General features: G+C 43.8%; 1 protein-coding gene across 6 annotated transcripts in view; it reads right to left on the reverse strand.

The window, feature by feature from the left end:
• The window catches only part of DGCR2 (DiGeorge syndrome critical region gene 2), a 66,594-nt gene extending 61,764 nt beyond the window's left edge, over nt 1-4,830 (reverse strand). For 4 of the 6 annotated variants that reach the window (XM_033956577.1, XM_033956575.1, XM_033956574.1 and 1 more), the window contains exon 1: nt 4,612-4,829. In XM_033956577.1, coding sequence (XP_033812468.1) covers nt 4,612-4,690 — 79 coding nt within the window. In that variant the 5' untranslated portion in view covers nt 4,691-4,829. Of the gene's footprint in view, nt 1-4,611 lie in introns of all 6 variants that reach the window. The other 2 variants (XM_033956576.1, XM_033956573.1) reach the window with 1 other exon arrangement.
• Between the last annotated feature and the right edge of the window lie 8,141 nt (nt 4,831-12,971).

A 12,971-nucleotide genomic window follows, 5' to 3' on the forward strand; every position in this document is an offset into this window, starting at 1 on the left:
TCTCTATGGGCTTCGGAGCCGCTAGTGCGGCTATGTAAAAGAGGCCCTAAATTTTGTACCTGGGGCAATGGAAAATTAAGCGACTTACCCAGGGTCACAAGGAGCTGCAGTGGGAACCAAACCCAGTTCCCCAGATTCAGAGTCCACTTGCACTAACCATTAGGCTACTCCTCCTTTGAATGTTGCCAGCCTGGCAGTCTTGGAATTATACCAAGGTGCAGAAGTTTCTACCCTACTATTCCTGGTGTTATAATAGGGTACAAATGCATATTAAATTTCATCTGTCATTTGGCTTCCAGTCTCACAAGGTCCTTTTGCAATTTCTCATAATCTACGTCCATGTCCCCTCTAAGGACTGATGACATACAAGCAAAAATCTTTCTGCATGAGCAGAGCACATACTTGACATGAGCAACAAACTTTGTGTTATACAGCCTTGTAGGCTACAACTTCAGTTTGCTTATTCAGGCTCCTAATAATTTGCTGCCCTTTTCTCAGGGTAAAAGTATCTTTTTATGTCCATTGAAAGCAACATGGAAAAAATCTGCAGCTTAGCTGGGGGTCAATTAAACAAAGAGCATAAAACTTAAAACCAACTATGAAAATCACACTCTCTATGATAAAACTTAACAGGCAAACTAATACCATGTTCCTGACCATTTGTTTGTATATAGACGCTAATAATAATAATAATACATCGACTACCAATTTACATATATTTCTCCTATTTTTATTTTTTAATTCTTTATTTATAATTTGTAAATCAGTACAAGTAAAACACTTGCATTAGTAAATAGAAAAGGTAACAACAAATAAGTAAATATAATGAAACAAAATCACTTTTACATTCTCCTTAGACCCCAATTAAAAACAATAGTGGGAGCAGCTCACATGTGGGACCTCATTATTATAGAAGAAAAAGAAAAAATTCTAAATAAACAGGCATTTACGGGTTCATTCCTATTTAATTCTTAAATCCATTAAACCCTAGAGATCTTCAAGTCCAGGAAGCTCCTGAGATGTTCTGGGGCAAAGAATGTATATTTTATTCCTAAATATTTAATTAGGCACTTGCATGGATAAACCAACTGAAAAGTGGCACCTAAATCTTTTGTCTCTTGCCTCATTACAAGAAAAAGTTTTCTCCTTTCTTGGGTTTCTTTGTTAACGTCAGGAAAAATCCATACTCTGTCCCATGAAAGGGGTATGTGCCTTACAAAAGAAGAGTTTCAAAAACCACATTATAATCTTGTTGAAATACAAATGAGATAAGCAAGGTGGCTCTCTGTAATTATTGTGATTGATGTTTCCAAGATTTCTGATATGTTTTCCAAATCCATTGCTTGATTTTGAGGATCCTGTATATTCTGGATTGTTGATGGTGTTTCGCTCCCTTGGTGTTTATTTAAGCCAGGTAAATAGTAGATTTTATTCAACAGAGGAATAGCTTCAGGAGCAAAATCCAATATTTGAATCATGTATTTCCTAAATAATTCTACTGAATAATATTCCGATGTTTTAGGAAAATTCAGAGTCCTGAGGTTTAATCTTCTGTTAAAGTTTCCTAATTGTTCTATCTTCTTATGAATCATTAATTTGTCCTTAATCAAAGTTTCTGTAAAAATTTTTAGAGCAGTTATATCTTCAGTGACTTTGGTAAACTTCAAATCATTATCAGTTTTCATATCAGATACTGTTTTTGTAAGAGAGTCAACTTTGCTTACCAAAGAAGTTGTTTCTTCAGCTGTTTTTTGAATCGTCCCATTCATTCCCTGGAGAACTTTCCAGGCATCCGCTAGGGTGACGTCTAAGGGAGTTGAACTACTTCTTTTGGCCCCTTGATGCAAGTTTCTCTCCGCGGCTCTTCCTCCAGTCTTGCTCCCCTCTACAGAGAGGTCTCCCGCAAACGGTTCTGGTATCGGGACCCTCCTGAAGCAAAGACAATTCCGCCGCACGACAGGAAGGTGTTATTGGATCTGGCAGCGATAGGGAGACTTCTGGCTCAGACACAGGAGCTACGTCCCAAGGCGCCTGTGTAAACGAGCCTCGCGTGCCAGATAATGAAGGAGCTTTTGGAGCAAAGTCGAGCATAGTCTGTCACATCGGCATGGAAAAGTCTGCCAGCGAGGGTCCTGGACGGACAGTGCCTTTGCGGTTCATGCGAGGCATTTTTCGCAGGAGTAAGTTTGGAGCTGCTCGGCGTTACTCCAACCCCGCCACCATCTTGGCCACTCCCCCATATTTCTCCTATTTTTAATGAATAAAAAGCTCTGGAAACACACTGAAAGTTTACATTTTGGGGAACGCTTTTTATTTATAAAAGCGCCTGCAAATCCCAAATTCCTCAAAAGGGGGTTGACTTATGTTTTTAAACAATTTATCACTTCTGTTTGGCATGGTTTTACAAATAGATTTGTTTAGCTTCTGTTCTTAAGCATCTACTTTGCATCGCTTGAGGATAGGTATGACCATCTTCACCCACTATAAATTGTGAAAATCAGTGATTCCCAAACCTGTCCTAAGAGAACCCCAGACAGGCAGGTAGGTTTTCAGGACATCTAAAATTAGTTTTCATTAAATTAATCTGCACACACTGCCTTCTTAGTATGCAAATTTATCTCATGCATATTCACTGTGACTATCCTGAAAATCTGCCTGGCTGGGGGTTCTCCCTGGATAAGTTTGGGATCCCTTACAGGGGTGTCAAACATAAGGGGCCAAAATCTAACACACAGGCTAAGTTGCGGACCGGATTTTTTATTAAGATACTTACCCCCTCCTTTGCTAACGCACAGTGTGGGCCCCAGCGTCAGATCAATTGCTACTGTCGCAACCTACGTTGTTCTTCTTCCCCCCCCTTGATGCTGAACAATGCGATGGAAGGGAAAAAAAAAAAATTAGAGAGAGAGATGCTTTCTCTCTCTCTCCCTTCCACCCCCCAGGCCTAACATTTCTCCCTTCTTTCCATCTCCAGATCCAACTTCTCTCCCTTTCTCTTCCCAACTGCCCCATCCCATCTCTTCCCCCTGCTTGCCTCCCTCCCCCCAGGTCCACCATTTCTCCCTTTCTCTTCCCAACGGTTCTCCCTTCAAATATCTTTTTCCCTCTTCCTCCACACTACCCCCAGGTCCAACCTTTCTCTCCCTTTATCTCGCTCTCTTCACATTGGACCATGACCCTGTCAGTTGTGAAGAATGAAGAGGTTGTGATCACCAGGTACATAATAGAGATGAAACAGAAAAACCACAAGAACATTACTACAAATAGAAGCATTTAACCAATTAATTTTGCCATAAGAGTCTATACAGAGAAAAGCATTTAGCATCTGTTTCCAAGGCAAGTTACATTCAGGTACAGTACAGTATTTTCCCTGTCGAGCTCCCATTCTAAGTCTGTACATGAGAATTAAGCACCTTGCCCAAAAGTCACAAGAAGCCACATTGGGATTTGAACTGGGCTCCCCTGGTTCTCAGCCCACTGCTCTAAACATTTGGCTATGCTTCCACTCCTCTTCAAAGTACCAAAGAAATGTGATAAAAACTTGTAGGAATACCTCCAATTGCATTGAATACCATGAAATTCTCATTAAAACCAACTTCCAAGCATACTGTATCTTGATCTGTAAGGAGGAATATGCACAGGCTGCATCACAATGCAAGTATTCAGAAGAGGGCCTACAACATTACATCTGAGACAGACTGTACCCAACATACCCTGAGAGTCCAGGCTGAAGTTTACTCCTATCATGGTATGCACAATACCATTTAATAAACTACCTAGAGCAGTCTAAAAATAAGAGTTATGCTAAAGTATTTAACATGTTAATGCAAAATAGAAACATAAAATACTTTGAATACATGCAGTCATTCAATTGATTACTATAAAACAGTTACACGTGAGCATAATTATTTCAACCTCTTGTATTTTTCACCATGCAAAATATATTTCTGACAAGGCTGGCATTTCGAAAGATAGCTGAATTTGCATTTTGCTGACCCAAAATGAAACATGAAAGTCAGACCTTACTCTTTCTTCCCTTTCTCCTTTCACACTGCTAAAACATATTGCTTCTACCTGTTAATACTTCATATTACTAGAGATTTAAAGATTGCAGTAGCCGCACAGAATCTGCCTTTTACTATGTTTGTGTGCAACCGAAGAACACTACAAAATGAAAGTGGAACATTCCCACTACACACACACTTCCGCCCACTTCATACAACTACTACTACTACTACTACCTGAAGGGAAACACTCCACTTAAGGAAACAAAAAAAGGATGACGCTCGTTAAGAACTACATCTTTTAAAGATTTTGCCAGGACACGGGCATTATCACACAACTCTAGGCAAATCAACTAAGAGGAACGTTAATTTCACCAGTACTCATTCTGGACTTCTTGCACAACCTGAGCTTGAGCCTCTACTACAATCTTAACGCAGCTGCATAAACATATCCTCCCCCTCCAAAAAAAGAACACCCCAAAAAAGAAAACAGAAGTGCTAGAAATCGGAACCGGAATCAGAGGCCGGCCGGCTGCTACCTAAGGTAAAGGCCCGATCCCATTCCCGAACTTTCCTGCAGCCCACCGGCCGGACCCTTAAAGCTTACCTGGCCGCAGCGGCTCGGTGAGAGTCAACACGAGGAGGAAGAGGAGCAGCAAAGTGCCGCTGTCAGGTTTGGCCAACATTTATCCTCCGTTCATCGTTCCCCCAGAGCCGCATAAAGTGGAAGGCTGCGCCGACCCCCGGCTGACTGCAACCTCGGAACAAAATACAAGCGAGGCCCAATGCCCGCCCCGGACCCCGAAACAAAATGGCCACCAGCACCGCGCCCGCCAATCAGTGTCAAGGCCCAGCCTCATCTGCATAACCCCGCCTCTTCCCCCGAAACGGAGCATGCTGGGAGCTGAGTGGGGGCGGAGCTAGGAAGTGCTAATCTGTACTGTAATAAAAGTCGGAGGTATAACTGGAGTGGCTTAAGGAACTTTCAGGTCAATGTGTCTAAAATAAATGCTTTACTTCTGTCCATACCAGTAATGAACTTTGCTCTTACATAAAAGCAATGGGGATGTGGTTTACTGCGAGTTTTACTAGCTGAGCCATGCCCAAATGGACTCAGTAAAACATTACCGCATTAACATGCACCCTCAGCTGTGCTATAAAACAGATTCTCACAGGTTTTTAGCGTGGGAAACTTTTTGCCAGGTTCAAGGTTGGTGGAGTGGATGTCTGGTGACACTCCTGTTCCTCCAACCAACGACCATTCTCCGGACTCCATGCACCAGGCCCAGCCACCCTCCCTCCCACCTCCACAAACAAATGAACAGGAGCCAAAATTTCAAAATGAGGGTGCTCAACAGCACAAGTTACCAAGTGGGTTGTGAGCACAATTGGACAAGCTGTCTTCAATGAAGATCACAAGAAGGATCTGCAAGATAGATCGATTATCATATGACATGTTTGTGGCTTTTAATAGTTGATTGTTCTTAATAAACTCAACTTTATCTCAGGTTGCTGTGTATGGTTCCTTACCCACTTTCTCTTTGTTGTGTATCTGTTGTAGGGTTGTTTGCCTTGGGGTTTTTTTTAAATTACATTAGATGAAGATAACAGCAGGTGGTGCCACACAGCTAAAGGAAGCACTGCAAGTTCCACCAATCTCTCTTCCTCTTCAACTCATTGCCACAGTTTACCATCCTACTCCCAGTCCACACATTCATGTTATGCCTTTCAGTCCACCCTGGCCCCTTTATACTAGAGGTCTGTAAGGAAGTGGGGATCCCCCACCCACACACAGGCCTCCCACGGGGATGAAACCGGGGAAAGAGAATTAGTAAAAGATAGACAAAAGCAGAAACTGGGACCAAGATGATGGAAAAACAAAATGTCCCACCAGCTACAGCAAGGAAGATGTTCATTTTGAGGGGGGCTAAGCGGGGACGGGCAGGATACAGGGGGACGGGCAGCATTTCTGTCCCCACACAAATCTCTAATTTATACAGCTCTTATTTCTCCCCCTCCCAGCCAGTCTTCAATAGTCCCTCTTCTTTACCTAACCTCTGCGCACCATATATGTTTTTTTTTCTCTCAGACCATCCCCCTTCTTTTGAAGAGACAGAACGCACAACCTCAGGGCTGTTGATCTAATCATTGCACCACATGCTCCTCTCTAGGCAATCTGAAACAGGCCATGGAGTCACATGATGAGCACATTCTAGTTGGATGCCCTGAGGTGAAGCTCTGGGAGCTGCCATGTTTTTTACATTTCTTTTCCCTGACCTTTCCCCTTTTTTTATTTAACCACTGAACTGATTTGCATATGGTTAGCTTATCACAGATTACAACGCCGAGAATTTTAGCAGAGTTTGATAGTTGCATTGGAGTGGATTTAATAATAATAATAATAATTTTATTTCTTATATACTGCTGTACCGTGAGATTTAAGGCATATAAGGGAGATCAAGTGTTCATTGCTATTCCATTACAGATCATCCCATTTAATTTTGAGGGGTTTAAAAATAGCATATTGCTAATGAGCCATTGGTTAATCTTGCAGGGTCAGTGCTCCTCCCTTACAGCTAGGTTCATTCATACCTCCTAAGCAGATTCATTGCACATTTCAGCATTTTTATCCCCATTCTTCCTAGCAAGGATCATAGTCCTATTCCCCCTTCCCAGAGCCCTGGATACCATTAGTATATCTAGTACTGCTATAGAAATGATAAGTAGTAGTAGTAGTACCCTAGAGGAAAGGAGGGACAGGGGAGATATGATTCAGACGTTCAAATACTTGAAGGGTATTAAAGTAGAACAAATCTTTTCCAGAGAAAGGAAAATGGTAAAACCAGAGGACATAATTTGAGGTTGAGGGGTGGTAGATTCAAGAGCAATGTTAGGAAATTCTACTTTACGGATAGGGTGGTGGATGCCTGGAATGTGCTCCCGAGAGAGGTGGTGGAGAGGAAAACGGTGACTGAGTTCAAAGAAGCGTGGGATGAACACAGAGGATCTAGAATCAGAAAATAATATTAAATATTGAACTAAGGCTAGTACTGGGCAGACTTGCACGGTCTGTGTCTGTATATGGCCATTTGGGGGAGGATGGGCTGGAGAGGTCTTCAATGGCTGGGAGGGTTTAGATGGGCTGGAGTAGGTTTTAATGGAGATTTTGGCAGTTTGAACCCAAGCACAGTACCGGGTAGAGCTTTGGATTCTTGCCCAGAAATAGCTAAGAAGAAAAAATTTAAATTGAATCAGGTTGGGCAGAGTGGATGGACTATGCGGGTCTTTATTTGCTGTCATCTACTATGTTACTATGTAGTAACTCACAGACTAAAATACTAGTACTTTCACATCCAAAAATGCCCTATGAGTTGTTCCACCACTCATACAAACCTTGGAAACTCCGATCAGTTGCTTCACAACCCCTAGTGCCATACTTGCATGTGGTGCTTCCTGCTCTCAGACTGAAAATCTCAAAGATTACATACTGAACAGGAAATCAGTGAACCCAAAGGCATGCATTCATATCAACCTAATATTCAGATGGAATATAAGGCTAAGGGTTTTTATGTTGTTTTAATAAATCCACTGTGTGCCAACTCACCTACTCTACACCAGCTCTAGCAATTGCAGATTAAGTGGTTGGCTTGGAGAGCCAAATTAGCACCGACTAGTGCCTTCTGCAAAAATGACACCTCATTGGATGGTAACAGCTTTCACTATTAGTGGTGACTCCAACACAACATCCCTCTTCTCTCTGCTTTTATCAAATATGCCCTTTTGTCCTCCATTCTCTACCCAGTACCATTAGCTACTCACTCCCCTCTTTCCCTATTTCAAATTATGTGGAAGGATATGGGGGGTGCCACACCACTACTGTAATGCTCCCTCATTCATGGTGCCCTGCACAGCTATACAGGTGTGGATAGGTTAATTGTCACTTCAGGTCACTTTGGATCACTTAGTTTTGGGGGGATCCTTCAAACAGGAAAGAAGCATATCCCTACACTAACCCACAGAGTGAAAGATTAAAACAGAAATATTCCTAGCTGTGAAATAGAAATATCAAAAATGCAGGCACTGAGATTACTTCACTTGCCCTCAGCTACACTCTGGCCACTCAGATAGCTCTCAGCCACGATATTACGTGGCTGAGAGCTATTTGAGTGGCCACTCAAGAATAGTTTCTAGTTTTTCAGGCTTACCAGTGATTTGGCTGCAAGTCACCTGTGAATCAAAAAAAAAAAAAAAAACCACCTCTCCCAACTAACTTGCTTTTTAGGGTAGAGGTCTTGATTCTCAACCCCTTAGGTTAAGGTGAGGTGAGATCAAATATTTTATCAAATAGTCAGAGCCTCGTCTTCTTAGAGACTCCTAAGTCACTTCCACCCAGCAGAGGGCTCCTAAAAAAAGTCATTTCCTCCGATGGAGGCAGCACATGCAATTAGACCTCATGCACACCCATTGGGAAAATCCCCAAAATCCAACTAGACTGCAGCCCTCAAGGACCGAGATTGCCTACCCCTGTGAGACTCTGATGTCAACAATAGATTAAAACATCTTAACAGAATGAATGTTGAGAAGCATACAGTGTGCTTTGTGTATTTTAATTTTGTAGTTAACCATTATGTGTTGTTAATGATTATATTGTGTGTATACTGTATATGAAAAATGAATGGAAAAAATGGTATTACAATTAGTATTATTATGCAGGTGAGGTCTGGGGGTGGAGCTTAGGCTGGGTATTGGATGGGGTCTACGGCAGTGCTTTTGGGCCCCCCCTCACACACAAAAAAGTGTTCCGCTGCCTATGAAGTGTGTTCTTCTGGCCTACCTCCTGTGCACTTAACCAGCCATAAGGTACCATAGGAGGCCAGGGGTTACACTAGCCTGGAGCCAGGCTGTGCTGGGAATAAGAATGGAAAGCCAGGCTAAGTAGCTCAACCAAGAGGAAAACCAAACCAAGAACCCATTATTCTTTTCCAGACTCCACCCATCTCTCCTGTAACCTCTTCCTGATGCTGCCAATCCTGCCATGCTATTTCTTTGGGACAATGCAGCATAAAGAGCCTACTAAAACACCACTGTCTCCCAGAAGATGTAGTAAGGGAATGACTGTTTTATTGTGAAAAAAGGGATATGGTGTTACTCTCTATTCTCCTTTCAATTTGAGACTCAATCTTAGATCTTTTGCATTTCAGAACTGCCAAAGAGAAGCAATTTTAAAGATTTTGTTCAAGGCTATGGCATCAAATACTAGCACAATCCTCTCTTGTTCCCCCATGTCCTTCTAGCAAAATAACATATTAATTCTGGTGACTACAGGGCTAGAGGAGAAGAATAAAATATAGCTATTGCCTACCCTTGATCCAGCCCAGCTGGCACAGAAATCTTTACTAAAAACTTAAAACAGTTGTCCATCCTTTGTGTCTATAGTTTTACTTCAATCCTCTATCTCTGCTTGATTTTGGTTTTCTCTCTGTATTCAAGGTATGTAGAAATAAAACAAAGGAAAAAAAATAATACCTTTCTGCTTGTTGCAAGTTTCCAGGTCTAGCTCCATCTTGTCAGGTAGAAACTAGGATTACCATATTTTGAGCGGTAAAACCCTGGACACATGGCCCCAACCCTGTTCCAGCTCCGGTCCCATCCCATTCCACCCCAGCCCTGCCCAGTTCCGCCTCCAGCCCCACCCCCACAAAGCTTCCTCTCATCTTCCCCGATGAGCTCCAGCCATGTCTGGAGGGCCTAGAGCAGATATGGGCAAACTATGGCCTGCCGGCCATATCCAACCTGCTTAGTTTTTAAAACCAGCCCGCCAACCATCCGAACCCCGTCAACCGCAAGCCCTACATTCCTCCCTCCAGAGCAGCATCGGGTTGGCAGCACTCTAAACAGGCTTCTTCGCGGCCTTCTCTCGTTGGGGAATTCCCTCTGCCACATCACTGATGATGTAATCAGTAATGCAGTACACTGAAGGCCCTGATGAGAAAAGGCCGCGAAGCAGCCTCTTTAGAGTGCTGCCGACCCAACGCTGCTCTGGAGGGAGTTATGTAGGGCTTGCGGGCGGCAAGGTTCAGATGGGAGGGAAGGATGGAAGCTGGGCAAGGGTTCTGCTGCAAGAGGGATGGGAGAGAAGGAAGGATAGAAGCTGGGCAAGGGTTCTGCTGCACAGGGGGATGGGAGGGATGGAGGGATAGAAAGATGCTGCAGAGGGAAGGCATAAGGGGATGGGTGAGGGGGAGAAAAGATGCTGCACATGTGGGGGAGAGAAAGGCAAATTGAAGATTTGGGGTGAAGGAGAGGAATGGAGAGATGATCATGTACATTTGTTTTGTACAATAAGTCTTACGTTTTCATGCTTTGCTACCTTTTAAAGACCAAAACCTTTTATGTTATGACATTTACATTCACACAAACACTCCATCCATATGCTCTTAGTCCGGCCCCTCTGTCAAATTTAAGAGCCCATTGTGGCCCATGAGTCAAAAAGTTTGCCCACCCTTGGCCTAGAGCATGCGTGGGTGTGATGTCATTGGTGTATGTTCAGAGGCCCTCCAGATGCGGCCGGAGCTCATCAGAGCTTTCCTAAACCCGGACAAACTGTTGGGTTTTGGAAAATCCATCCAGGCACCTTGACAGTCCTTGTAAAAGAGAACATGTCTGGGTTTCCTGGATGTCTGGTAACCCTAAAGAACAGGGGTGTCAAAGTCCCTCCTCGAGGGCCGCAATCCAGTTGAGTTTTCAGGATTTCCCCAATGAATATGCATGAGATCTATTTGCATGCACTGCTTTCATTGTATACTAATAGATCTCATGCTTATTCATTGGGGAAATCCTGAAAACCCGACTGGAATGCGGCCCTTGAGAAGGGACTTTGACACCCCTGCTATAGAAACTGACGTGGCTTTCTTTAGGGTATGCTGTGAAGTCTGCAGTTTGTTTTTGTAAATAGTGGATCCATTGACCTGATTGGAAACAGGGCAGTCTGTTGGTCACCAATTTGAATTTTGGTGGGAAAGTCAGTTGATCACCAATTTGAATTCAAACTGCAGACCTCACAGCATACCCTAAAGCAGTGGTTCCCAACCCTGTCCTGGAGGACCACCAGGCCAGTCAGGTTTTCAGGCTAGCCCTAATGAATATTCATGAGAGAGATCTACATATAGTAGAGGTGCCAGGCATGCAAATCTGCTCCATGCATATTCATTAGGGCTATCCTGAAAACCCGACTGGCCTGGTGGTCCTCCAGGACAGAGTTGGGAACCACTGCCCTAAAGAAAGCCACAACATGATGGCACTGTAGGAATAAAGGCATGACTCTCCACCCCCACTTAATCCCCCAGTGGTCACTGACTCCCTCCTATTCTGACACCTGGTTACCCAATCAGATTTGATGTTACATGATAACTAAACACATACTAAAACCATTTCAGGACAGATGAACCCAACTCCCCTTCACATAGCCTCTTCAATATAATCATATAATTAAGAATACAGAAAGTGGGTGAAACATTTAGAAACAGGGTGATATTATTTTTATCTAAACCACATCACAAAATATTAAAAACAGACTCAAGTAAAGTTTCAATACTATATGCAGATCTTAACAGCATTTTAAGCAAATAGTAGTATCATTCAAAATTCTGCAATTGAATTAGCATAACTTCCTTGACCAGTTTAGCAAGAAGTAGCAAGAAGGAACTCCCGTACGAGGAACGGCTGGATAAATTGCAGCTGTACTCACTCGAGGAACGCAGAGAGAGGGGTGACATGATTGAGACATTCAAGTATCTCACGGGCCGCATCGAGGTGGAAGAAGATATCTTCTTTGTCAAGGGTCCCGCGGCAACAAGGGGGCATCCGTGGAAAATCAGGGGCGGGAAACTGCACGGGGACACCAGGAAGTTCTTTTTCACTGAAAGGGTGGTTGATCGCTGGAATAGTCTTCCACTAGAGGTTATTGAGGCCAGCAGCGTGCCTGATTTTAAGGCCAAATGGGATAGACACGTGGGATCTATTCACAGAGAAAGGTAGAGGGTGGGTCATTGAGGTGGGCAGACTAGATGGGCCGTGGCCCTTATCTGCCGTCTGTTTCTATGTTTTTATGTTTGGAATAAGATGACAACTTTCTAAAAAGCACAGTTACTTACCGTAACAGGTGTTATCCAGGGACAGCAGGCATATATTCTCACATGTGGGTGACGTCATCTACGGAGCCCCGATGCGGAAGCATTTTCAAGCAAACTTGATTGAAGATTTAAGTTTGCTCTGCTGCTCCACGCATGCGTGCCTTCCTGCTCCACTAGGGGGTGCATCCCCTCGTGGTCTCCAGTTCACTTAACTAGCCAAGAAGCCAACCTCGGGGAGGTGGGCGGGTTGTGAGAATATATGCCTGCTGTCCCTGGATAACACCTGTTACGGTAAGTAACTGTGCTTTATCCCAGGACAAGCAGGCATGATATTCTCACATGTGGGTGACCTCTAAGCTAACTGAAAAGGGATGGAGGGAAGTTGGCAATTTAAGCAAATAGATTTCGCAGTACCGATTGGCCGAACTGGCCATCGCTTCTGGACAGTGAGTCCAGACAGTAGTGGGAGGTGAAGGTATGAACCGAAGACCACGTGGCAGCCTTGCAGATTTCCTCAATAGGTGTGGACCTGAGGAACGCTACGGAGGTTGCCATCGCTCGGACCTTGTGTACCGTTACTCGACCATGCAGTGTGAGACCAGCCTGAGCGTAGCAGAAGGAGATGCAATCGGCCAACCAGTTGGACAAGGTGTGCTTGAAACTGGGTGACCTAACCGGTTTGGGTCGAAGGACAAAAACAATTGCGGGACTTTCCGGTGTGGCTGAGTGCGTTGGAGGTAGAAGGCCAACGCTCTCTTATAGTCAAGAGTGTGGAGCGCCACCTCTCCGGGAACCTCCTCCACTGCTCTCAGGCGAAGCAGGTCTCGAGCTTCGG

The sequence above is a fragment of the Geotrypetes seraphini genome, chromosome 8, assembly GCF_902459505.1.
Source record: "Geotrypetes seraphini chromosome 8, aGeoSer1.1, whole genome shotgun sequence".
NCBI classification, from domain to species: Eukaryota; Metazoa; Chordata; class Amphibia; order Gymnophiona; family Dermophiidae; genus Geotrypetes; species Geotrypetes seraphini.